Source organism: Rhinolophus sinicus, chromosome 14 (genome assembly GCF_057876585.1).
Source record: "Rhinolophus sinicus isolate RSI-liver-muscle chromosome 14, RSI-T2T, whole genome shotgun sequence".
Classification (NCBI taxonomy): domain Eukaryota; kingdom Metazoa; phylum Chordata; class Mammalia; order Chiroptera; family Rhinolophidae; genus Rhinolophus; species Rhinolophus sinicus.
The window spans coordinates 124,052,713-124,079,492 of NC_142514.1; the positions used below are offsets into that span (position 1 = coordinate 124,052,713).

The following is a 26,780-nucleotide window of genomic DNA, read 5'->3' on the forward strand; positions in this document are numbered from 1 at the left end:
GCCCAGGTCCTTTGTGTGTGAGCCCACTGCTGCTGAGAAGTCCATGGCCCCGGGGAAGCTTCCATCAGCTGTGGGTGTAAACAAAAACCTTCTGCCACAGTCCTGGGTCTGGCACATCTTTTTAAATGACAATAGAACGAATCATGTTTGCTCTGTTACCGGTGGTGATAATATTCCTCTGTTCTTTGTCTTCTTGAAGGAATGAATTCAGTTGAGAGACAGCGTTTTGTTCAGGTAAAAGATAATAAGTTTATTAGCAAAGGCAGATACATTCCAAGATGTGGAGCAGACCAGTCCCAAGGGAGGAAGGCCTCTCCTTATATTGCATAAAGGCTTTTATTTCTATGGGTAGAATTGCCTCCCCCTCTCCCTTCTGTTTATCTCTTTCTTTCCTGCTGAGGTGCCCAGTTCTCCCTTTTGGTTCTCAAGGCCATTTCTGTCAGTTTTCTTTTTATGATTTGTTTGAACAGCTTACTAAAATGGTCCTGATAAGCCGGCCGTATACTCTGATAAGCGGAATTTCTTCCTCCTGTCTTTGGCTTTTAACAACACATCTCTTTGATTTAGGGGCATGTGTAAGCCTGGAATCCTGCTGGGCTTGTAAGGCTTTGGTGTCCTAAGTGAGGGCAGCTACAAGGGTTTTGACCCAAGTCAGAGCTGCAGCAAGGAGCTTTCTAACAGGGGATAGGTCTCTCCTGCTCATTTCTATCTGCTCTATACCTACCCTATCATTCGAGTATACATACACATTCTTTCGCAATTCAGAAAAGCAACACTTAATTATCACCATCAGTCTTCCCTCTATTGAGCTAAAGGACAAATGGGAAGTTTGTGCTTCCAGAATATGAATAGTAACTTAACTATCTGCTCCGGTAAGGGCTGAAACAAGGATGTGACAATTGTACTACCTTGTTGAACAATGCAGAAGACACTCAACAGAACATACATGCTTTGTCAACAGAATATCCTCTTAGAGGATACTGTGATCTAAGAAACCAAAAAGATATTGTTAAAGCACAAAATTCAACCGAGTACATCTGAAGCTCTAATTGGCTTTATGAAATTATTCATGAATTGGGCAGCATCCCATCTAGCAATTAGATGGGTGCTCAGAGGGGTTGTACAAAAGTGTAAGTTTTTTATAGGCAAAAAGAGGGTGGGACAAGGAAGTTAAGGGTGGACCGGCAAGGTCACCTTTCCAAGGGAAAGGCAGGGGGTTTTATCAAGATTACCTCATTAGTGCTGACAGGAAATTCGAGACTGGTTAGAAATTCCACTCCCAGGAGAGGCTGGAACTGCAATTAGGTTAGGTGTTAAGTCTTGGGGGGTTTAGCCAAAGTGACTCCGTTTGGGGTCTGTTTCTTTTTAATAGTATACAGTTGTTCCTTGAACAATATGGGTTCAAAATCTGCATGTAAGTGGCCCCTGTAGTTTAAACCTGTGTTGTTCAAGAGTCAACTATATTTTCTTTCCACAATTGGGAATCCATGTTTGTGGAGGGTGGACTATAGTTATACTCAAGATTTTCAACTGTGAGGCAGGTTGATACCCCTAACCCTCGCGCTTTTCAAGGGTCAACTGTATATCATTCTTTCTCATTTCATGATGTTCTGGGTATGCAAGGGGGGCTGCAATAGAAAACCCTGTCTTCCGAAGCCCTCATGAGATGGTTACTACCGGACGGTGCTTCACGCTTACTCTGATTTGGCCTCATACCACACAGAGGTGCGGAGCAAAGGCAGTGAGAGATAAGAAATGTTATCAGGATATCTTGCTCAGTGCAGAGACAAGTCCTGAGGGAGGATGCAATTCAGAAGGGCTGCGTAACATTGGTGGAGAAGAGGGGGCAGAATACAATGCCAGGAGATGTAACTAAGAGCAAGGAACCAAATATGCACGTGATGGAGTGAACCCCCAGGGCTATGACTCAAATGCGGTCTCCTTGACAGTACGGGAGAGGTGGGGCCTGAGGGGAAGAGAAGCCCTCTTTCTGTCATCAGCTTTCATATAGCCAGCAGAGTTTCCTTCTGCCCAGGTTCCAGGAAAACATCAAACACAGGTCTAGTTTATTGAAAACAGAGGAAATCCCCGTGGTTCTCGTTAGCATGTCTATGCACAACTCAGCTTCCACTAAAGAATGGTGAGTTGCCAGCAGGTGCCCCTCTCTGCACACCCAAACCCATCCCAGCTGTCTGCTTTTCCTTGAGAACATGGTTGCTGGGTTCACTATTTCCACTGCCTTTTAAACCTTTGGTGGGTGTTTTGGGTTTGGTTTAATTACAAAGGTTATAAATCTTTCTTTAAAATTAAAATGATACTAAAGTCTATATATAAAGTAAAAAGTAAAAGTTCTCCCTCCTTCAATCTTCCCCAGAGGGAACAGTTGTTAAATTTGGTCTGTACCCTGCTAGACTTGCTTAGGCATCTATGAACATATCTGTCTATATATATATGCATCACAATGTACATATTTATTTTTTATTTTATTATTTTTAAAGAGGGCACAGCTCAAAGGGCCCACGCAGGGATTGAACCAGCAACCTTGGTGTTATTAGCACGATGCTCTAACCAACTGAGCTAACCAGCCACCCCTACAATGTACATAATTGATCTACTTTCTCTTTAGGCACGTGAGATTCTACTATACATATTACCCTACAACTTCCTTGTTTTCTCTAATGTTTCTCGGGCATTATTTTGTGTTTGTTTCTTTTTTCTTTTTTTTTTTTAACTAAAAGAGTTGAGAGTTTTATTTTCACATTTCACAATACAAATGGAAACTGCCTTTGGGGGAATCCCATTGCACCCTCCCAAACTCTTCTCTCTTTGATAGGAAAGGGGAGCAAGTCTTCCTTGTGATGCTGTTAGAAAACACCCGGAATCACGGCCTCATGATCTCCCGGTGAAGTAGAACAAGGAATATAAAACCGATATTAATAGAAAGAGGCTCCCTTCTCTCCTTAGCTGTCTGGGGGAGTCATTCCTGGCCAAGTGGGTACCATCATGGGATGAGCTGGAGGTTCCATCATCGGAGGCCTCGGCATCATTGGCCTGTGGCCTCTCATAGGTGGTCTCATTCCAGGAGCACGTCCCACAGGCATCATGCCAGCGTGAGGAGGACCCAGGAGAATAGGAGGAGGTGGGACCATTGCCCCTGCAGGAGGAGCAGAGAATGGAGTAGGAATTATCTTTCCTTGTTGAAATGCCATTTTGTCCATCAGGCTCCGAGCCTGCTCTTCCATCTATCCCTGATAGCAGTCTTTCACATTCTCTTTGTGTTTCCTACCCCTGCAGTGTGTCTTTCTCACAGATGGAGTCCTGGGAGAGGTACGTATCGCAATAGTCAATAAAGCTTGGACACGTTGCTCTGCAGGCCGTTGGCAACTCTCGTCTCTACCTATCCTTCAACGTTCTTTTTATTGCCTGCACAGTGCAATCCATAGCATGGATACTTTACAACAGTTTGTTCACTAAAAAATTACTTTTTATTTCAAGTGATACAGCAGAAATAAATATCTTGGGCAATCTTTCTATTTACATCAGACTTGTTGCTTCAACCAAGATGGCTTCATCTTATTAACTAATGTGTTCCATTTCTATCTCCTATGAATCTTTTCCTCTTTCAGGGAATTCAGAGTCAATGCTTTATAATATTGGTGTGATATATGTAAAGTTTATCAGAGACTGAATGTTTGGGGGAGGGAGAAAGAACATTGCTAATGTAAAATAAGTCTGAAGTTTTAGCTTTAGATTTGACCTTATAAAGTGCATACACAGGTAGGTTAAACTCATTTAATGCAACAGACCAGTGGTTGTTCAGGCCGTTCTGTCCCTAATGCTAGAAACATCATTCCCTCAGGTACCTCATGGTTTGAAAGGATGTTTCCTTACTAAATAAACTCATTAAATAATTCAGTTTCCTGTTTTTATTCATCAACAATGCATGAGTGCCAATTAGAATTCCTGGTCAACCTGAAATGATCAGGGGTATCACTTTGATTTGATGGTGTTCTGGCGAAGAAATCTGATGGTGAAGTTTTAGACGGTAAACCTGATTTCCATTCGGCTTTTTCAAATACCAAACATAGATTACAGATCTTTAGTACTGCGTCTTTGGATCCCAAGGGGCTTGGATTAAGAATACTTGTAAACAAAAAGAGGAGCCATGAATAGATTTGGGTGAAAGAAGATTCTGCCACTGGCCTCATCTCCTTGATATACTCAGTAAATTATAAGGAATTTTTCGAGATTGTACATTATTTTTATATCTCAAACTTCTCCCTCATCCATCAAGTTTCAAGTAATAGTCTGTTTTACAACAAACGTTTCATGATCAGTAAATAGGGAAACAAATACAGTATAACATGGATGTTTGTGGTTTTTATTTGCATTTCTCTAATGATTAGTGAGATTGAGCATTTTTTCATGTTGGTTTGCCATCTGTATGTCCTCTTTAGAAAAATGTCTCTTCATGTCCTCTGCTTATTTTTTAATTGGGTTGTTTTCTTGGAATTTTAAAAATAAATTTTGGATATTAACCCCTTATCATATATGTAATTGGCAAATATCTACTCCCATTCAGTAGGATCCCTTTTTGTTTTATTGATGGTTTTCTTTGCTGTGAAAAAAACTTTTCAGTTTGATGTAATCCCACATGTCTATTTTTTCTCTTACTTCCCTTGCCTGAGGAGATAGCTCAGTAAAAATCTTACTCCGGGTAATGTCTGTAAATGGTCTTCATATATTTTCTTCTAGTTTTATGGTTTTAGGTCTTACATTTAAGTTTTAATCCATTTTGAATTTAATCTTGTATATGGTGTAAGGAGATGGTCCAGCTTCATTTTTTTGCATGTGCCTGTCCAGGTTTCCCAGCACCATTTATTGAATAGACTGTCTTTACCCCACCACAAATTCTTGCTTCTATTGTCGTAGATTAAATGACCATATAGGTATGGATTTTTTTTCTGGGCTCTCTATTCTGTTCCATTGATCTATGTGTCTGTTTTTATGCCAGCACCATGATGTTTTGATTACTGTAGCCTTGTAGTATAATTTGATGTCAGGTATCGTTATACCACCCACCTTGTTCATATTTCTCAAGATTGCCGAGCCTATCTGGGGTCTTTTATGGTTCCATATAAATGTCAGGATTGTATGTTTTATTTCTGTGAAAAATGTCTTTGGTAGTTTGATAGGAATTGCGTTCAATCTGTATATTACCTTAGGCAGTATGGACATTTTAACATATTAAATCTTCCTATCCACGAACATGGTATGTGTTTCCATCTATTTGTATCTTCTTTCATTTCTCTCTTCAGTGTCTTATAATTTTCTGAGTACAGATCTTTTACTTCTTTGGTTAAATTTATTCATAGGTATTTTATTGTCTGTGAATCAATTGTAAATGGGACTGTTTTCTTAATTTCTCCTTCTGGTATTTTATTATTGGTATATACAAATGCAACTGATTTCTGAATATTAATTTTGTATCCTGCTGCTTTACTAAATTCATTTATCAGTTCGAATAGTTTTTTGGTGGAGTCTGTAGGGTTCTCTATATATAGAGTCATGTGATCCGCATATAATGACAACTTTACTTCCTCCTTACTGATTTGGATGCCTTTTATTTTTCTTGTCTGATTGCTGTGGCTAGAACTTCCAGAATTATGTTGAATAGAAGTGGAGAAAGTGGGCAACCTTGCCTTGTTCCTGATCTTAAGGAGAATGGTTTTAGCTTTTCCCCATTGAGTATGTTAGCTGTGCGTTTATCATATATGGACTTCATTAGTTGAGATATGGTCCCTCTATTCCCACTTTCTTAAGAGTTTTGTATCATAAATGGCTGCTGGATTTTGTCAAATGCTTTTTCTGCAACTATTGATATGATTTTTATTTTTCATTTTGTTAATGTGATGTTTCACATCGATTTGTGGATGTTGAACCACCCTTGCATACCAGGAATGAATCTCACTTGGTCATGGTGTATGATCTTTTTAATGTATTGCTGAATTCTGTTCACTAATATTTTGTTGACGATTTTTGCAGCTATGTTCATTAGGGATATTGGCCTGTAGTTTTCTTTTTTTTAATGAAGGGCATTTAGATTGGACTCAATTTTTCACTTTTACAGACCTCCTCAGTAATCCTTACACACTTACCTTGGTGAATCTGTGCTTTGTGAGATATGTGTGTAGGATTCATTTCTGGAAGTGGCCTAGCAGATAGGGAACAGCAAACTTTAGAATCAAGTCTAAACTCTGACTTTTGAGCAGCACTTGTATTACGGTGCTATGTCAGAGAGACAGGGTTTCTCAATTGTAAACTGCTTATTACATCAATAAGGCTTGAGAAACAGTTCCCATCCTACAGTGAGATTCAAAGAGACCTTACTCAAGCCTCAAGTGTGTAACATCTATAAATCTAAACAACATGGAACATTCTGAAATACTTTCTCTTAATGATAAATAATAATAAAGCTGGCATTTTATGTTTTTCTAACTTCTAGTTGACTTTTAGATAACAGTTGTTTAATGCTTTTAGTGGCATAGCGCTTTAAAATTTAGCATCCATTGTCAACCATACTGAAACCTTTGAACTACCCATGAGGTTAGCAGAAGCACCTTTTTCCCCATTTTATGCATAAACAGGTGCAGAGGGTAACCTTGTCAAGCCGATACAGCTAAGTAGTAATAGAGCCAATATCCCAACACAGCTCTTTAGCCAACCTGTTCAGTACTTGGTGAAGGACTAATTGGCTTCCTCCAACCAGTCTCCCAAGTTCCAAAGTACATCCTTCTTACTCTAGGTAATTTGGGTTGAAACATTAGGCTGGAAAGTGTAATTACAAGGCACACAAGTTGCTGGCACAGCAACTGAGCTGCCTGCCACATTTGCTTATAATTTCCACTACTCTTTAGGTAGGTTATGGCTAGTCACTGAACAGTGACCAAATAATGCAGAAAGGAAGGCATGTGATCACGTCACTCTTAAGTTATTGCACTCAGATGAAGCTTAGAAGAACAGGTGGTAATATCTGTGCCTGTATTCTCATGAGTTCTACTCAAAATGTGGTCTGGTTACTTGTTCACGAAGAGATGATCATAGAAACAGAAAATAAAGCATTCTGAAAGTTTTATATTTGATAGCTATTTTATGTCTCGTATAATAAAAGGGGTGGCTTTTATTTTGTATCTTTAAAAAGTTGTCTAGTAATACATTTTTATTATCTTTTACCAAAGTACCGATTTGCAATGGATGGAAATTTTTTTTAAAAGCTGGTCCTTTGGTGGAAGTTTGAGATTCACTGTACTACAGTGTGAGCTTTTCAAAATCACTTAAGACTCCTTATGTGAGTAGAAACTGTACAGATTAGCTTAGTAAAATTAGCTAAGGCAGCTTTGGTGGGCCACCACAACTTATGATGCAGTACAGTAGGATTTTTAAAATAATTAATTGCAGATTCATCCCAATTCTTTCAATTTCCATGGATAGAATGATACAGTATTTTGATCAGAAAGGGAAAAAAGTAAGCAAAACCACAAAGGCGTTATGGTATTATAAACTCCGTTTTACTTTTTAAAGAAAAAAGGTGGAGAAATATAAGGGACTTTGAAATCATTACTTCACAGTCATGTTATAAATTCTTGAGAGTATCTTTTAAAAATTGAAAGCATTACTCATAGGAAAACATCACCTATACATTATTTATAATGGTACTGAAAGGCCCATAAGCCTTCTCTTCTTAAACTTAAATCTCTTCTTAAGGGAAGTTCCTCAGGCATTTTTGGGTTGGGGCACTAATTCCAAGAAATGTTATTTGCAAAATGTAATCCATTAATCCATTAGTATTTTCCCTGTGAAAAAGCAGAGAGCTGATAGAATGAGACAGAAGACTTTAATTGGAAGAAGCAATCCAGGCTCACTGGGTGGAGGCTGGAGAATGCCAGAGGCAGGCGCATGCATTGAGTGTCACAGGGGAGTGAGGTTGGTCATTCAGGTGGGAGGACAAACCAAAAAGGGACCCAAGAAGCCCTGCCTCCTCAATCTGCCTCCTCCCTCTGTGCCTTCAGCCGGTGCTTTCTATGGAAGTTTTCCAAGTACCTGTTTAGATTAGATCCAAGCATGCATCAAGACAACTGGAGGAAGAGGTATTTTATTCAGAAGACAAGAGGGCATTTTAACAGCTTTGGTAGGGAAGGGAGGATAGGTTCCTGTGGTGGGCATGTACTTTGTTACACTTCAGGGAAAGGGTCTGCTTCTCTCAGTATGAGTGAAGTCCTGTATGAACGCTGGGTCATAAAAATGTTTAAATATTCTTAAGCAATCTTTTTAAACAAATTGTGGACTCGAGACAAGTTGATTAAAGACACAATTCATATAGGTTAAGAATTCAGAAAGTATCTGGAATTTTTAACCATATGTTTTACTTGATGGTAACATCAAAGGGATATTTTAAAAAGCAAGTTCAAACCCATAAGTTAGCTGCATAAAAAAAGTATTATTTTACATTTCCCCACACTGTAAACCCTGTAACTGTACATAAATTGCTACATTTCAAAACACTTGTCACTTATAAAGTGAAGGTTCCAAAATGTTAGGTAAATGTTTGCTAATTAACACTTTTTAAAAAATAACACTGCTTTGGAAGATTTCTTTTCCTTTTGCTTATAATTGATCTGCAAATACCTCAAGTCAAAGTTTCTGGAAACTTCCCCAGGGAAAAAAAAAATCTGGAAACTCTTCTGGAAAAAAATCATAACAGACAAGGGCTAAGTGCAGACATAAGTAGCTCCATTTTGTAAACAAAGTTTCGACCTTCCATTTTATTCCACTGAACTTCTTTAAATGGTCCACGAAGATGATTCCATTTGCTATCTTGTAAAACATCACTTTTTGCAAGGTCTTTACACTGGTTACGCGGAAACTGAACCATAATCTTGCTGCCACTTTCAGGGCCGTTACGAACTGTGGAGCAAAACCAAAACATCAACACACTCATTTTCCAAACTAGTAAACAACTTCATTCTTCCATGAGTACAAAAACCTTGTCTGTTTACTAACTTGAAAGCTCTGTTTATAAGTGCTTTACAGCTTCAATATGCTAGAAAATTATTTATAAATTCATATGTAGTAGGCTGGTATAAATATTCATGAATTACTATTTGTACTGTAAAAATGGGGCAAGATAGAATTATGGCTTAGGAAAGTCAAATGTCCTATGTATTTCAGAAAATCCTCTATTTATTTTTTCTAAAACTTTATTTAATAATCCACACATCTAGTAAGTTGGTTAATATACAACATATAATGAAACTCCAATGTTCAGAATCAGGACAGCAAAGGATAAAGGAAATATTTTTCTGAATTAGAACTTCAGGTTTTAATGAGGCTTTAACTATTACTCAGGGAAGAAGAACAGGATATTTTAAAATTTGTATCAATAAAGATCTAGCAATACCAAGCTTGCAGGTTTACAAGCTGTGGGAAAAAAATTTCTGATTACCCACTCTTTCAAATATTTAGGACAGGTATTAGAAAAGATCATTCTAAAACCATAACTACTTCAAATATAATTTTCAACTAGGTAATTTGTGTAAGTGCCTATTAAAGTGCCAGCTCATAGCAGGTGCTTAATAAAACACCTCTCTCCTCTCTGATCCCTTCCTTTACCATCTTTAGAATCAGATATCATTCTTCCCATATTTGCAGCAGTACATTTTTAAAAAGTTTTTCTCCATTAAAGATTTTGAACTACAGGAGTAACAATGCTGATGGCAGTTTTCAGATGCTCTCCTTGGAAAATGTGTTGCCAACAAAACATTTTTCACAGCTACCAGAGAGAGAAGTAATAATCTGTTGCTCTGAATAGTGTGGTCAGATACACGCTCAGCACACCCACTACATGCACTCACTCATTGCAGATCAATTCCTCTTCAGGATATGTAACCATTACAGCTAATGTTAAGGCCAAAGAAGCAAAAGTACCTGAAATAGCATAGTCACCACTGGGGGCGGCCACTGTTATAGCAGAGGCATTGCCAATGCTCTCTACGGGCCCAAGTCCCACGTGATTACTGAAGCTCAGTACTTGCCAGCCCATGACCTTGGCTAGCTGCTGAACTGCATGCACCTGATGCTGTGACATCTGCGAAATGAAAAAGGAAACTTTATTGACAATCAGCACAGATATTCACTTTGTAGTGACCTGACATTGTGACTGTCAGCTTGTGGTGGGTTTTCACTGCCTAGCACGGACCCCTGTCCTATGTACGAGGAGTCCTCCCTCTGTGTGACCACTGAGGGGAGAGAGTAGGACCCCAACTTCTCCTGCAGAAGCTAAAATAGCCTGATAGTCGCTTTCTCTGTCTGCCGGCAGCCTGAACACAGGCACGTGACCTAAACGTGGCCACTGGAGACTCCTACCTGGGTCCTAAATGTGGAGCAACATTGAGAGTAGCAGGCTGAGTATCTTCCATTTACCCCTTCAAATCTGCTCTCCACCCTCCTCTGCCCGAGGAGTCTGACCGGCATGGTTACATTAACAGCTTTCCACGTCCTCTGGTTTCAGGCTGGGTTTAGACAATGGGAGCCAGTGGAATGGCAAGAAAGAGAGTGTGGTCAGCGCATTTATCGTCCTGGTACCTTCCCTGTGAGGGTGTCCAGGCTGGTTGTGTCCAGTGAAAAAAGGCTGCTGGTCTTCTCAAGGTGGTCTGTTCTACCTGACTGTCCCCTTTAGGGCTCCTTCCCTGCTCCTCCTCTATCCTTCTGGCTTAAGACTGGTGACTACCAAGCCCCATGGGCCAGCTTATACGGTTACTACAGCAGCAGGTTACCACACTTTTCCTGGTGGTTCTCCTACACCCGCACTTTTGGAAACAGACCCTACAAAGTGTGCCACCTGTTTCCTGTTGAGACCCTGACTGGGACACAGGGGCAACGTAGAGTACATTCTGCCACCAATGGTGAAGGCAGTGGGGTCAGGATGGCAACAGTGGCATCCCCGGCTGTGGTTCTCACCATCCAGTGTCCCTGGGTCCCTATCCATTTGCAAGCCTGGTTCTCTGGACTTAATCCATTGATTCCAGGAGCTACCCAGCAGCCTTCCAATAAATTTCTGTGTATGTGTGCTTCAGTTGGCCAAAGCCATTTTAGATGCAATCAGCCAAGCTGCTATACCTCACAAGTGCATTTACTTGGCACCAAAGAAGCAAGTCAGTGTAAAAGATTGTTGCTTCTAGGATGGAGAGTGTCAGTATATTTTGTGTTTTATGTGAAAACATAGTATCTTACATTAGTATCTCAAAACCTACCCTTTCTCCCCTAAGTTAACATTTCACTGGATCATTACAACTCCAGGAAGAGAGAAGGAAAAATACTGTTGTTACTTTCCAGTTGACGAAAGAAAAGTCCAGAAATTTACCCAGTGTCACAGAGCAAGTTTGTGGTGGGGCTAGCATCAGAACCCAGCACTTTCCTTACTGCCCCTTAATATGAGGAATTCTTTCATAGGGCTTAACATTAAAATATTCCGTTTAACATTGCGGATAATGGTCACCACTATAGTTTTGCACCTAATCCCACTTTCTCTGGTTTTCTTGGGTTAATACTTCTCCGCTATCTTGTGGTCCTGGAGCGGTTGTAAACCTTGGCAAACATGGGAAGTAAAAAGTTTGCTAGTCTCACAATTGGTCCTTCACTCTAAACATGAACTAAGTGAAAACAAATCTAGGATAGTTTATCAACACTTTCAACTAACAAATGGGTTGTAAAATGTGCACTAGACATTAAGTAAGATGGCAGGAAAAAATGGTTTTCTTTTTATAATTTGCTCCTTACCCACTTTGGTCTGTAAATGGTTATGAGAGGAAGGGGCTCAAGACTCGTAGTCTGCAACTGTTACCTGAGACAGAAGGAAATCCTGTAGCTCCTGCTCCTGATAAGACAGTGTAATTACTCTTCCATCTCTGTGTACCACTCGGATCTGCTCAACTCCAATATTCAATTGCAGCTGAATGGACCTTTATAGATACAGATACTAAAAATCAGAAATTACCTTATACAAAGCCACAAATATTAAACCTTAACATCAAAGAAAAAGAACATAACAGATAACTTTGATAACCTACACCAACACCCATGGGGCGGGGGTTTTCTCAGGTGCCACTGCACCAGCAGACTCAGGCCAGACCACACAGGTCACAGTGAGCCCCAGTGTACAGACGGATACAGGGGAGGAGCAGCTCACCAGAGGCCAGCAGCAGCTGCTCCTGTCTGGCAGTCCAAGCAGCAGGACACGCAGCTGTCAGCACAGCAATGAGATGAGATCCACCCTAGGTGTGAGTGAGACCTGCCCTGACTTGCACACCTCATTCCCACATGAGCCACATGCTCTTGTAACAACTCCACAGGCCTGGTTTCCAGGGTCCCCACAAGAGACACTGCCCAGTTTGAGAAGTCACCCCATCCATGGAAATCCAAAGGCATCCCCATCAGGTATTTACAATTCCTCCCGATCCAGATCCATTTTACTAGTTTGGGATCATTTGTGCCATAAGCAACGTTGCCTAGTAACACAGATGGCATCTTTTCTTATCAGGTTACTAGAGGACAAGAGCTAGAGAATTCACCAAAGGTCACGTTCTCATACAGAAAGGGAAAGGGTTTAGTTAACTCTTCAACTTCTCCTGAAATAATCAGCAAACAAGTCACATTATGGACACCCTATTAACTTGCCTTAGGTCAAACAAAGAAACTCATAAAATAGTCAATGAATAACATGCAAAACACGACACTTACAAACCAATGTACAAATTTTTACCATATGACATATATAAGAAGCACTAGGTTCCCCAAATCAAATAATCTAGATGAACAAATGCACAAAAAATAGCACTTATATCTGTCCACATTTGATATTACCTCTTTATAAAACTTCATTTTACAGTGAATATTTAAAAATAAAACACTTTAGCAATTGTTTACATAAAATTGTAATTCTGATTAATTAAAGTTTATGTATTTCTTTTAAAGAAAAACACAAACTTCAGAAGGCTTAAAAAAAAACTTATAAATCTAACCAAATTCTTTAAATTCTTTTTTTTTTTTTTTTTTAAACAAAGGTGTCAGAGAAGAGGAATTCTTATCATTATTGGTAGGAGCATTACCACTTTAAAAAGCAATTTGGTAACATTAATCAAACTTTTAAATGTCCTCATCTTTTGACCCAGCAATTACACTTGTAGACTTTTCCCATGGACATGCTTGCGCATGGACAAGTTATTTTGCTGGCATCCAACTGAAATATTCATCAATAAATGACTAATTAAAAGTCTTGGTACATACAATAGAACACAATAAAGCTGTCGAGAAGAATGAAGTAGGTCTGTATGTGCTGATGAAGAATACTTATTCACCAATACACTACTACCGAATAAAAAAGGCAAACTAAATGAGAATGACTACTAATAGGTACAGGGTTTCTTTTGGGGGTGATGGAAATGTTCTGGAATTAGATAGTGGCGACAGTTATATAGAGAATATACTTAAAACCACTGAATGGTACACTTTAAAATGGTGAATTTTATGTTACATGAAATATCTCTTAATGTTTAAAAAGCATATGATATTGTGTGAAAGAGGCAGGGTATAGGTAGGCTATATATGCTTGTAAATGCGTAGACTTTCCTAGAGGATATCTAAGAAACTAATCTGAATAGTTGCTTCTGAGGAGTTCTAAGACAGAGAATTACTTCCAACTTGAAATAGCATAAGATGACCCCAGCTATAAAAGGTGAGGGAAAGGCATTCTACTACTTCCTTCTACTTCCTCTCCCCGCTCCTGAGTTTGTCAAGGCTGCATTATCACTAGCCTGTCTTACAGATGTTTACAATGTTTACACTGGGTCCTGTCACCACAATCCCACCGCTATTTGGTCTTAGTTCTAGATTTTTTTTTTTTCATTTCTAGATTTAAACAGTGCAATGCTAATAATTTTTTCCCCTCTCCTTTGTGCTCACTCTGTCTCTTTTCATTATGGAAAATGTTGAACACAAATAAAAACATAGTACAATTTAACGAAAGCTAATGGCTCCATCACGCAGCCTTGACAGTTAAAAACGCACACCAAACTCGTTTCATTGTATTCAACACCTGCGCTTCCACCCACCCCCAAGTCACCCCAATTATTTCATGATTTCCTTAGGTTTAAGGGAACAATGACCCAGCTTCACTCCACCATCCTTTCCTAGAAGTTTCAAGACTGATTTCCTTTCCATTGTGTATTCTTTTATCTTCTATAGTTGATCTTTTAAATCATGCTCATCTACTAGTTTTTATTTTTTTAAAATAGTAAATTATAACCTTCATAATAAAATATAGCATTATAAATAAATATGTTATATTACCCTACTCCTGAGGGTGGTGACTTTCTTTCAAGGTATGCTGCTTTGCTCACTGGAGAGACCACTATGGCCAGTTAGGTCTAAGGAGGTTTGGTAGCTTTCTGCTCAATGCCGAGGTTCATTTCTTACCACAGCTCAAATATGTGACATTTACCTCATAGAGACTATATTATTCTTACTTCTCACTGTAATAAACACTCTATAGTTGATATAATTTAATAGAATGTTATGTCACCCTAGCAAATAAAAACCAAAATCTTGATATAATCACTCAGCAAACATCAACACATAATATACTAAATAACAACACAAACATACTAAAGGAACAACTCATTTTTGCACTTACTTGCATATTTGTTCATAACCTTGTGATGTGATTAAAACTTTCACACTAGATTCATAAACATCATTAATATTTGACCAATGAGCCTGGATCTGAGGATCCTCAATGCGACTGGCTAGGCTGTCAATAGTTGCAGCAGTTCTTTTAAAGAAAAAAAGTTAAAATTGATCAAAAGTCAACCGAAAGTAATAAGATTATAAATCACTTATCAATTGTATGGCGATTTGAAAAGCAGACGACTACTTTTTGAAAATAGCACCAATTGAAAAGCAAGATTTTAAAGCAAGGTCAGTTGTAGCTGAGGCCTTCCTTCACATTGCTCTGACGTGCTGGTTCTCAGCTTCACATTACAACACTCTCGCACGCACAGGCTGATTTCCTTTACCTCCATTTGCTTTCTCCCACTCAGGAACTCTTACCAGAACACAGTGAGAAGGATACTCCCAGGGTAACCTCAGCTCTAAAGAAAATCATTTGTGAATATCAATACTTGGTCCCTGATAACAAATGACTTGGGACACACCCACACCTGAGACCTATTACTGTAATGGAATTACAATTATTTCCAAAAGAAGCTAGAGAGGTTTTTCGCACAATTCAAACCTTAACTCCAAGAAAGATAAATATAAGTATAAATGAGAGCTAAGATTCATCAAGTGCTAATTATGTACTAAATATTACAATATGTGCTTTCATGAATTATATAACATTACAAGCAAGCCTGTGAAGTAGGTACTATTATTAGCTCCATTTTTCAGAAAAGAAAAAAGCAGTGTAGCAACATTAAGTAATTTGCCCACAGTTACAGAGCTGTGAGCCATAGTACAAAACTGGGAGTCTAACTCCAAAGTGAGTAATCTTTCCTTTGTATCTTATACACACTAATCAACGGCCACTGCCTAGAGCCAAAGCATAAATCATGAAGGTAACAAACTACTGGAGGTCCTCAGTTTCTAATGATCTGATTCTAGTACTTGATTGAAAAGAGTAGAAAAGGGCAGGAGGAAATGATAACAGCCATTGAGGACAAGGGGTTTTACATAAACAGGGGTTTGCTCTCTCACAATAAATATGTATGTGAGAGTGTTCATCTCAACATTACGTGTATCAACAAACTGGAAATATAAAATATCTAGCAACTGAGACACGGTAAAAGAAATCATGGAATATTCACTTAATGGAATATATTAAAATATCTTTGAAGGCAGGGTGTGAAATTTTATGATCCCAGATTAGTTTTTCAAAAAAGATACACAAGCCTTGACACATATATATCAAAGTATACGAGCATGTGAATAGAAGATCTTGCTGTGTATGGTTTACAGGTGGGGGTTGATATACTGGAAGACTACTTCTATACTTAGGGAAAAAAGGGAACATTTTTAAAGCTTTGCTGCTTCTAAGACTATTACTACTACTCTGAAATTTATAATGGTTCTACAGATAGCTATTTCCATGGCCCTCATTTATTTCAGGGAATATTTAACTTGATAGTCAGTCAGCAATTTGAAAGATTAACAATATACTTAAATTAACAGCTTTTATCATTGAAATGCACAAATGAAAAGTAACAGGAACCTACCATATAATATTTCATTTGTAAGGAACTTCTTACAAACATTATTTAATTTGATCCTAAGACCAGACTCCTATATCCCCAGAGGAATAGACTGAGGGCCATAGATATTATTAAGTAACTTGCCCAAAGTTACTTAGCAAGTGGTTACTTAGCAAATAGACTGTTTCACTCAGTACCAATAACAAAATAGAAGAGCATACTTTAACATTTGAAAAAGATACATTTAGGTCCAATCATGTCAAGTTCCTTTGTAAACAATGTGTATGGAAGTGACTTTGCTACTTTTTAGCTGTGTAATCTTGAGCAAGTTACATAGTTTCTCTAGGCCTTAATCTTCTCATCAGCAAAAATGGGTTAACACTATCTACCTCAAAGAACAGGGATTAAATAAGTCAACATACAGGAAAGTACTTTCCAAAGTCCTAAAATGTGTGACAACCAAAAAATACAGAAATCTTAAAAAAAAAAAAAAAATTTAAATCAGTTCAGGAATGAGTATATTAAGGATAGGTTGCCGCAGAAAGTATGGTGTTCTAAGGCACATTCCTAGTCAGTCATCTTTGAAAAGTTTAGTGCCATGTTAGAAACAGCAGATTAAGTTACATGGGCCATAGATCTGAGGTTTCCCCAAATTTGACAGGACCGTCTACAACCATAAATTCTTACACTGCCGTCACCTTCCTCTCTCAGGAAAAAAGGTTAAAGCATTCCAAAAATAATGTATAGGAGATAACTAGTAAACGAAAAAGAACTGCAGTTGCAAAGAAAAAGAGTAACTTTGTTCATCCTTACCTACTCCTCAGAAAAATATGCTTTGCTTGTTTAATTATTTTTTCCAGAAGCCCTTCACTGGACTGTAATGAATTAATTTCATTTTTATCAAAAGCTTGAGGACCTGAAAGTCTTATTCTCTTGTGGCCAAAAGGTGCACTTGCTGGATGAGGCATCGTGATGGAACTCAAGGTCTGTTTATGGAACTGTAACAAGAACAGCCATTATAAACGCCCAACACCCACACATTACATACTACACAATGCTCAAAGCACAGCTTACAGTTTGGAAACATGAAAGCCATGGATCTGAACCACATATAAAGGCAGTCTTGGAAAACAGATAAACCTTATCATCTACTGGACCTTGTGTAATGTGAGTTTGTAAAGAGAAGGGTCCCTCTCAGCTGCCATTTTTTTTTAAAACAAGTTTTAAAATACAGAAACAAACACAACTCTTCAGTAAATCTCATTGACAAAACACATGCAATCAGTATACAGCTATTCCACTATACCCTAGGTTAAAGGTTCCCAAATCTGGCTGCCTAGCAGAACCACCCAAGGAATTTTAAAAGAATACTGATTCTTTCACCATCACAAACACCTGACCACATTTTGGGGTGAGGCAGGCGAGGCTACAATACATACTCCGATTCAAAGTTTCTCGGGAGGAATTCTTTTGAAATTAGCCTAAACTATCAACCAGCACTCAGGAAACACAGTTCTAGATGACCTGAAAGTAGATTATGTCCCGAAAAGCTCAACTATCCTGTTCACAGGCTGTAGCCAAACATTTTCCCTGATAACCCAATCAGAACCACTTCCCTCTGTGCCTTTTGGCATATATTTCTTATATCTCTCTCTAAAACTTACAGTGTGTTTCTACCACTAGAAGCTGTATTTCGATCATCTCTGTATTCCCTGAGCAGATAGCAAGGATCTTTCACATCACAGACAGTGAAGGTAGCTGCAATGTGAATAACAGTACTCAGCAGAGGGGAGCTTGCACAGGTATAGTCACTGCCCTGGATATGCTTACCACAGAGCAAACAAAAATATTCATTTCCTTACCTCTCTAATCAGTAGATGCAAATTATGCTCTAAGACATAAAGGTGGTCCTCCGGACTTTGCTTCTCAGTAGATTTTTGAGATTTCTTATCATTTGAGGAATGGCACAAAGAAATAGATAACTGCAAGCCTATTTATAAAAAGAAGTAGAACAGATATAAGTAACTGAAAGTATAAAAAGGCACAACCTGTCTTTATATAAAATCACAGCCGATTTTCAAAAGACGCATTCTAAACTTGAAGAGGAGGCTTCCTGAGTAACATTTTTACACCAAAACGCTATTCATGAAGGCAATGAACTACTATGTATTTTAACAATTCAAACTCTGTTGATCTACAATATGGCTGCTGACTTTGAGCTGTGGCTAAAGACAGGAATGGAAGCTATCTATGAATTAATTTGTTTCTTTTTGCCTTTAAATAAATTTTTTAAAATGCCCTTAAAAAAAAAAAAAGAAAAGAAAAAACACGAAGTTGGTATTTGGTCTAACTAGCTGATACCCTTCCCTGCTCCCAGGTGAACCAGGATGAAACTTTTTATCCCCAAAACCGATTACCTCCACAAGATCTAAGATACTCCTCAGAATGTATGTAAAAAACAAATGCACAGCTAACTACAAACTGATCTCCAGTCTAACTGCTTTTAAATAATATAATTGAAACAAATTTCCACCAACTTAGGAACATTATGGGTACTTAATGAATTAAGCCTATTCTGATTGACGTCTCATTTAGACAATAAGGCAGGATCCCTAAAAAATCTTCCACAAAAGATGTTAGTATAGACACTCAAAGCTACTGTTGTTGAATAATGGCCCTGCTAGTGCAAATTTTTAATACGTACTGTTTAGAATCCAGGAGTTACAGTATTTAGGGCACAGAATCGTTAGCAGTGCAGTTTGTGTTGCATGATTTACCAGCTGTCACTACCCCTTTGATCTTACTGTTCTTTCAATACACCCTAATAACCACTCACTTTGTCCTGTTCCCTAAACCACAAAGTCCTATTTATAAGTCTCAAAAGGGTTGGCTGCTCTTACTTGGAAAGGGCTGAGAGATAATCTGGTTTTTCACCACAATGTGAGGGATCTGTGATTTAATTTGAACAGCTTCCCGAGAGAGCTGTGCAAAAATTTCTTTACACAAGAGGACATTTTGTGCTGCTTCTAATTTCGTCTGCCAATGTGGAGAACCTAAAAGACAGGAGACATATGCATATATTATCAAACTACATGATGCATTAACTAGCTTAAATGGTGATCTGAACGCATACAATAGAAGTTCAGAAAACATTATGTTACAGCATATCCTTTCCAAAATATAAAAATTATTTCATTTATACAAAGAAAACTGGTAAATAAGTTCAGTCTTTTAAAAAAAAAAGATTGCACAGCTATTCACTAATGGTTAATTAACAAATTATAAGTAGTACATTTTCAATTGTTCTTACTCCAAAATACCTATTATTCCTATTTATCTTCAGTTTATTTGTACACGTAAGCTCAGATCAACTAGAAGTTAGAGGACAGAACATAACTGCACCTGGTTTGGATTTGGGCAGAGGTCGTTTGAAGAGGTTAACTGTGCCGAGATCACCTATGTCTGGAGCCTGTTTTTGAATTGAAACCTATGTCACAATAAAAACACAAAAATGTTAGCAAATTAGCTTCTCAGCTATAAATAAAAAAATTAACTGAAAAATACTCTGACAAATACCTTGATATATGCAGATCCCTCTAAATCACTAGGAATTTGAACATCAAGAGGACAGTAATCTTCAGGTATCTTCTTATCCAGATCAATATCTGTATTCTTTATTACTTCAAAGGTACCATGATGGGGAAAGAGAGATCCTAATAGGGTATTAAAAATAGGAAAATTAAAAAGTTACCATATTTAACATACATTATTAAGTAATATTTCACATCCACATCACTGAATCCTAAATTAAGTTTCCACCAAAACGTGTATTTCGGGAGGAAAAGGGAAGGAGCGGTAAGCAAAGGGAAGAAGGGAAGCAGGAGAAAAGAATTATGTACCTTAGAAAAGTAACACTCCTCAGTCTAATGGTATCATTATCATACAAACTCCATGAGCCATACAAATTGTTTTATTCCAATGAAGTTTTGATAAAATCAATGTACTTCTAGAAAATACTTCTCAGATTTAAACTGTGGAGATTAGATATTTCTGGAGCTCAGCCTCTGTAATAATGCTGCAACTGAAGTGTTCCGATCCACCAAGAGAAGGACAAAAGGACAGGGCACAGACCACTGTTTTTTTCAATCAGTTCCTAGATTTATATGTGATGTCTTTTTGTTCAGTGCCAAAGTGTGGGTAAGTTGTTCTGGTTGCTACATTATGTGAGGAGTGGGTGGTTAAATATAACTGCTATTTTATAAGAAGGAATTGTTATAACATTGTTTTAAGATTTTCTTGCAATTAAAAACAGAATGTAACAAATCCTTTTATAATCATGGGTGACTATTCCAAAGAGAAAAATTAGGTAAAGTACTTGCACGTAACTATTTGTTGGGAAGAACTTACAATGTCCAGAGCCAGAAAGTACTGCTTCTACAGACCACCTTATGCAATGCAAAAATGTCTCTGTCATCTTGAATTTATCTTTGTGATGGGACTTTACCTTCAGAATTCACAATTTCCCAATTCACATCAATGCTGAGGCATGAAGGTCCTCCAGTGTTGAACTTAACCACTTCAATTTTAGGATAAGGATGGCTTGCTCTGGCAAATGAATCCTTTTAAAATAGTACTCCACTACTGTTATCTCACCGATTACAGCCAGGGTTGCTTTATCCCTTTGCATTCAGAATCTTTACCCCACTGAGCTGTGACTCTTACAAACTTTTCCTGTATAGTTCCCCTGAATACACTTCAGTTCCCCTGAATACACTTCAGCAGCTTGAAGACATTACCATCATTACCTTGAGAAACGTGGCATTATAGCGTAACAACAAAGAATTTATACCAAAAGATGTGAATTCAGGATCAGCAAACTTTGGTATACTCCAACAAAATATACTTCTTAAGTTAGTGCCACAGCCCTGGTTGAATGGGAAAAGGAACGCTAAGTGTTTTCACCATACCCTGCCTTCACCCAGCATGTGACAACAGCTTAGCAGACTAAAGGGAGGGAGAAAAATAAGAACAATGAAGAAATGTTTCTTTTCTCCTTTTATGCCCAGTTTCTGAGGGTTACAGGTGAGCCCCTGATTGGGGAGTCCAGTCCTACCTCCTTACTTCTGACTAAAATGTCAATTATACTTCAGGGTGTGTTAGCACATAAGCCCTATCTCTTAACTTTCAGTTTCATGTAGCTAAAAGGTTTTCAAAGTGCATCTAAACTATTTATATATATTTACATAAGGGTATGAGAAGAATAATTTTAGCTTCTTTCAGGCTTGTGTGTATAGAAATTAAAACTTCAAAATGTAACTGAGAAACAATATATTATAGAACATGTAACATTACAATCAACTCTGTACAGTTTTTTTTGACAAACAACTGTTTAAAAGCATCGTTTTTAACAAGTCTATACCTGCACTTCTGTAGCTGAGGTCTCCAAGAATTTTATCTCCAACTTTTCGAAGTTTCCAATGTTGCCTTAATCTCAAAAGCTCAGAGTTGAAGTCTCTTTGTAGCTTATTTTCTTGGTTTTCAGTAACTGATTTAGTCAGTCTTTCTGCTCCCTTCAATAGGATTTGTGCTGCTCCAGCAAGTGACTTCTTTTTAGATATCAACTGCAATGTCTGAGGATTCTATCAAAAACAATCCAAAAGTATAGTTTTTCAATGTATTGTTTTTAAATGATTTTAAAATTATATATTTTCTCAATAATAAAATACACACTCAAGACCAGTTTCATTAAAATATCACAATAATCTATTGTTCATATTAGGACCTAATTCTAAGTTCTTAGAGAGCTCAAGAAACTTCTGGAGACTCTTTTCTGAGAAAAGCACAGAATGGTAGAAAAAGCAATGGGCTATGAGTCAGGTATTGGAGGTGTAGGCGTGGCTTTCTAACCACTGGCTTTATGAAATCTTCACAGATCTGGGCCTTAGTTTTTTTCTCTATAAAGTGAAAGAAGCAGAGTTAATTATCTCTACAAAGTCTTCCAGTGCAATGTTTCTAGACTCTGAAACTATTATCACATGAGTAATTATATTCAATTAATTTGATTTACAAATGAGTTCTTACAACCATCGCTTCCTCTCTATATCCTAACTTGGTCATGGTCCTGATGCTGTTTTCCTTAAGGACCTAAGTGGCCTCCCTGATTTCAGATTCTGTGTTCACCAATTCATCCTTCTGCTGCCTCCCTTTTATCTTCTAATGCTCAAAAATTAAATATACTCGCCATCAAATCTCAGTAATTCTACCTTACTTTTAGTATCTTCCATAATTTGGCCTTTCTCATTTTTCTAACCAGGGGCTAGGGTGTTAGATGGGAAAATTGAGACTTAGAAAAGAATTTGTCCAAAGTTACAAGGCCAGTGAGGGCAGAGGAAAGATTTGAACACAGATTTGACTCCAAAGTCATTTTAACATCACATTTTTGTATAATACAGTACAGACCAAGGATCTAGGCTGTAAGAATTTAAGATTTGGGAAACTTTTAAAGTATTATATTATTGAGACTTCACTCTTCTGAGGGTCACAGGTATATTAATAAAATAATAAAGAAGATGTCGTTTTATGCCTTTTTTTGAACCAGTTAGTCTTTAAATCTTCAGCTTGATTTAATTTTGCATGAAAAGAAAGGGAACAAAGCCTAAAAACTGATCCTGGGACTTAATAAAATGGTACCATTGTTCAACGAAAGCCCACAAATACCTGTTTTGGAGGAAGTGCATCCTGAGAGACGGGATCAAGAGTCATAAATTTTTTATCCCTAACAATACTGAGAACATCATAGAGAACGCACATTTCTGTCAGGGCACCTCTCAAATTGTTCCTCACTGAGTCCCAAGGCCAAAGGGAAGGTTGAAATTTTACCAACCCTAAAAAGAGAAAAGAAAAAAAAAAAAGAAATACATAGGTTTTAGTTACATTGAATATAAGATACAAAACTCATTTAGAGATTTAGAAGTACTAACAGAAGAAATAATGAATTTTATTTCAAATTGTTTCCTCTTCTGTCTGATCTCTCCACCCTTTCTTGAATCTTTGTTACCATTTAAGTAAGCAATTCCTACATGGCGAAACAAATATGATACCTAATTTCCATAGATTAAATCTAACATTACAACATGAGGCATTCAAATATCTTTTCAAATTTATGTAGGCTTTTTTTTTTAAGATTTTTTTTTTTTAAGATTTTACTGGGGGAAGGGAACAATGTGTACGTATTTTATCGGGGAACAGTGTTTTTCCCAGGACCCATCAGTTCCAAGTCAAATTGTTGTCCTTCAGTCTTAGTTGTGGGGAATGCAGCTCACTGGCCCATGAGGGAATCGAACCGGCAACCCTGTTGTTTAGAGCTCGCGCTCTAACCAACTGAGCCATCTGGCCGCCCCTGTACAGGCCTTTTTAATAACCTTTTTTCTTCCAGCTTTTAAAACATGAATAGTAATCACAGAGAATTTCCAAAATACAGAAAAGTACAAAAATAAAAATGACTTATAATGGCAGCACTCAGCTATTAAATACCAATAACATATCTTCCAACTTCTTAAACATTTTTAAAATTAAATTTCATGAACACATGCTTACTGTACAGAGTTCAAACAACAGAGTTACAGAGTAAAAAAGTGAAAGTTTTCCTTTATTCCTCACTCCTAATTCCCCCCACTCCTGAAAGGTAATCACTACTAATAGTTGGGGTGTAGCTGTCCAAGTGTTTTTCTGTGTATTTACATACGTATACTCCCATCTTTCTATTACTTGCTTTTTCCCCTACTTTATATGTTTTAGTGACACTTTCATGTCAGCACATATAGATCTACTCCATTCTTTTAATACAGTATGATATTCTGGAGCATGGATATGGATATACAATAAATTTAACCATTCCTATTTGTTGGACATGTAGATTGGTTCCAACAATGTTAGGAGCAGTAAACATCTTTTATTTTTGGACCCATTTACATTTATTACCAGATTTATTTGTTTGGACTAAGCATCTATATATGCCTTCATTAATCTTTTTTTTCTTTTAAAATTTTTAAATTTAAGTATAGCTAACATACGGTATTAATTTCAGGTGTACAGCATAGTTATTCAACATTTATACACCTAAAGAAGTGATCCCCATGATAAATTTAGTAACAATCTGACAGCGTACAATGTTATCACAATATTTTTTTCTATATTCCCTATGCTGTACATTACATCCCCATGACTTATTTATTTCATAACTGAAAATTTGAATTGCAGTAAACATCTTGAACAAACATTTGTGTACATGTGCATTTTGTGTAGGTTAAATTTTAGGCGTGATATTAGTGGGTTAAAAGTGATACACATTTAAGATTTTGACATATACTGAACTGCCCAACTGTCTTCCAAAAAGGCTCTATCAGTACGCATTCCCAACCCTGGATATTAACAATCTTTTAAACTTCTGCTAATCTTACGCATGAAAATAGTATCTTAAGGATGTTTTAGTTTGTTTCTTCCTACTAGTGAAATCTGAAGTCTTTCCTCTGTGAGCTGACTGTTTATATCTTTGGTCTATTTTTCCTTTGGTCTGTCTTTTTCTTTGCAGGTTGAAGGGCCTCTGAATATCAGGGATATCAACCTCTTGTGTGTCATGTATGTTGCAAACACTTTTCCCAGTCTGTCACTTATCTTTTTACTTTATTTACAGAATCTTTTTCCATTAATATTTTAAAGTTTTATGTAATTAACATCTCTATCTTTTCCTTTTTAACTTGTATTTCCTATCTTGCTTAAGAAGGTCTCTTATTCCCAAAGTTATATGATTATAACTTCCTTCCAATATTTTGTTTTATTCTCTTCATCTGAATTTCAATCCTTGTGGAAATAATTTTTTGTGAGGTACAAGGTGGAATTTACCTTTGATTCCCAAATGGACCCTCAATTTTCCCAAGATCACTAGCTTGAAATTCCATCCTTAAATTCCCATGTACATAGGGTCTGTTGCATATAACTAAATCAAGAATTGTGAATCTTTTTAATCCTTGACAATAATGATAATCATACTTTTTCTACAATTCTCTAACTAGCCTCCCTCCTTCCAGTTTTATTTTCCATTTACGACATAGCATCCTGCTTATCTTGGCGTACTGGCCCTACACGCTTTGGCCCCTGCTTACCTCTTAAACATTATCTCACACTTCAGTGACTACAGACCTCATTCCGGTAGGTGTTATTACCAGTTTTAACACTGCACAAGGAAACAAAGTTCAAGCTCACACAGGTAGAAAGATGCAGAGCCACGCTACGAACTACAGGGATCTTAACCAGAGTGTGCCACGTTAGTACAAAAGCTCTATTAAAAACGTATTTAAGCACGTCACCAGTGACAGTGTCTCAAATGCTCCAAGTCAAGGAAACCTGCAGAAGGATAAGGAGTAATAAGAGTCAAGCAGTGCCCTAAACTGACACATTATTTTTGAAAAAGACGAGCAGCACAATCACAGTTCCGCGCGGGTGTTCCTTTCAAACAGACGTGTTACTTTTTAAAAGACGCACAGCAGCTCACCTGGCGCAGAAGAGGGAGAGTGTCATTACCTGGGATCCCCGGACCCGCTCAGTCAACTCGAGCAGCTGACACGGACCTTACCTTCTTCGTCGTCCTGGTCGGCGCTGGACCCGGCACCTGCCCAGTCCTGCGCATCGCCCTCGGCCCCCGCCACCTCCTCCTCTTCGGAGCCCGAACCCTGGCTGAAGTCGATCCGCTGGGCCAGACGCGCCAGGTTCTGCGACATGGACAGCGGCTGCAGGTACGTCTCAGTGCCATCCAGGCCCACCTCCTGGACCTGCTTCTCGCAGGCCGATTCGATGCTGATCCGCACAGCGCGCACCCCAGACATGCTGGCGGCGAGGGCGAGCGGCGGGAGCAGCCCCCACAAGCAAACACCGAGAGAGGAGGAAGCAGCGGCGCCTCCGCGGGGAGCCCGGAACCCAGGAACTGCAGTGCCTCTGCGGGTCCTGGGGAAAGCGAACGTAACTCCTCTGCCGGAAACAAAGCCCAAGGCTCAGCGACTTTCCCAGGATGCACTGCAGGACCCACTCCCCGCTCGGAATCTCCCGGAAAGAAACTAGCGGCAGGCGCGGGCGCTCGCGACTTCCGGGCGAGGACTTCCGGTGAGTCCCAGCGCTGGGTCCGGGAAAACGTACCCTCTCCTGCAGAAGAACTGGACCGCGGCGGGAGGTAGGGATCCGGGTGCAGAGAACGTGGAGAGGCTGGTCCCTGGTGTCCGTCAGCATTTTAAGTGTTACTTGTTTGAAATAGGAAGGAAAAGCTGAAGAAGGCCGAAAAGAAGTGGGGAAAAAGAAATGAATGGGTCCCTGGATCTTAGCAATGAGAGTTCCTCTAGCAATACTGAGATTTGAGGGCTTACACCTGGAGTAGATACATGTCTGAAGAGTTATAAAATAAGGGCGTAGTTTGAGGAAAACAGTTGTGCT

At 38.3% G+C, this 26,780-nt stretch overlaps 1 protein-coding gene and 1 pseudogene across 1 annotated transcript; both read right to left on the bottom strand.

Annotated features, from left to right (window-relative positions):
• Nucleotides 1-2,960: 2,960 nt before the first annotated feature.
• LOC148755817 (U1 small nuclear ribonucleoprotein C pseudogene) lies at nt 2,961-3,868 on the bottom strand (annotated as a pseudogene).
• A 4,268-nt stretch (nt 3,869-8,136) lies between these two features.
• Nucleotides 8,137-26,384, bottom strand: MED17 (mediator complex subunit 17). Its single transcript, XM_019737553.3, has 12 exons — nt 25,933-26,384; nt 23,019-23,185; nt 21,721-21,940; nt 19,878-20,014; nt 19,704-19,788; nt 19,202-19,354; nt 18,164-18,291; nt 17,115-17,299; nt 14,747-14,884; nt 11,900-12,017; nt 9,985-10,144; nt 8,137-8,964 (listed from the first exon to the last, which is right to left on the bottom strand). The coding sequence occupies exons 1-12, from the start codon at nt 26,180-26,182 to the stop codon at nt 8,753-8,755; spliced, it is 1,953 nt and encodes a 650-aa protein (XP_019593112.3). The 5' UTR covers nt 26,183-26,384; the 3' UTR covers nt 8,137-8,752.
• Nucleotides 26,385-26,780: the final 396 nt, after the last annotated feature.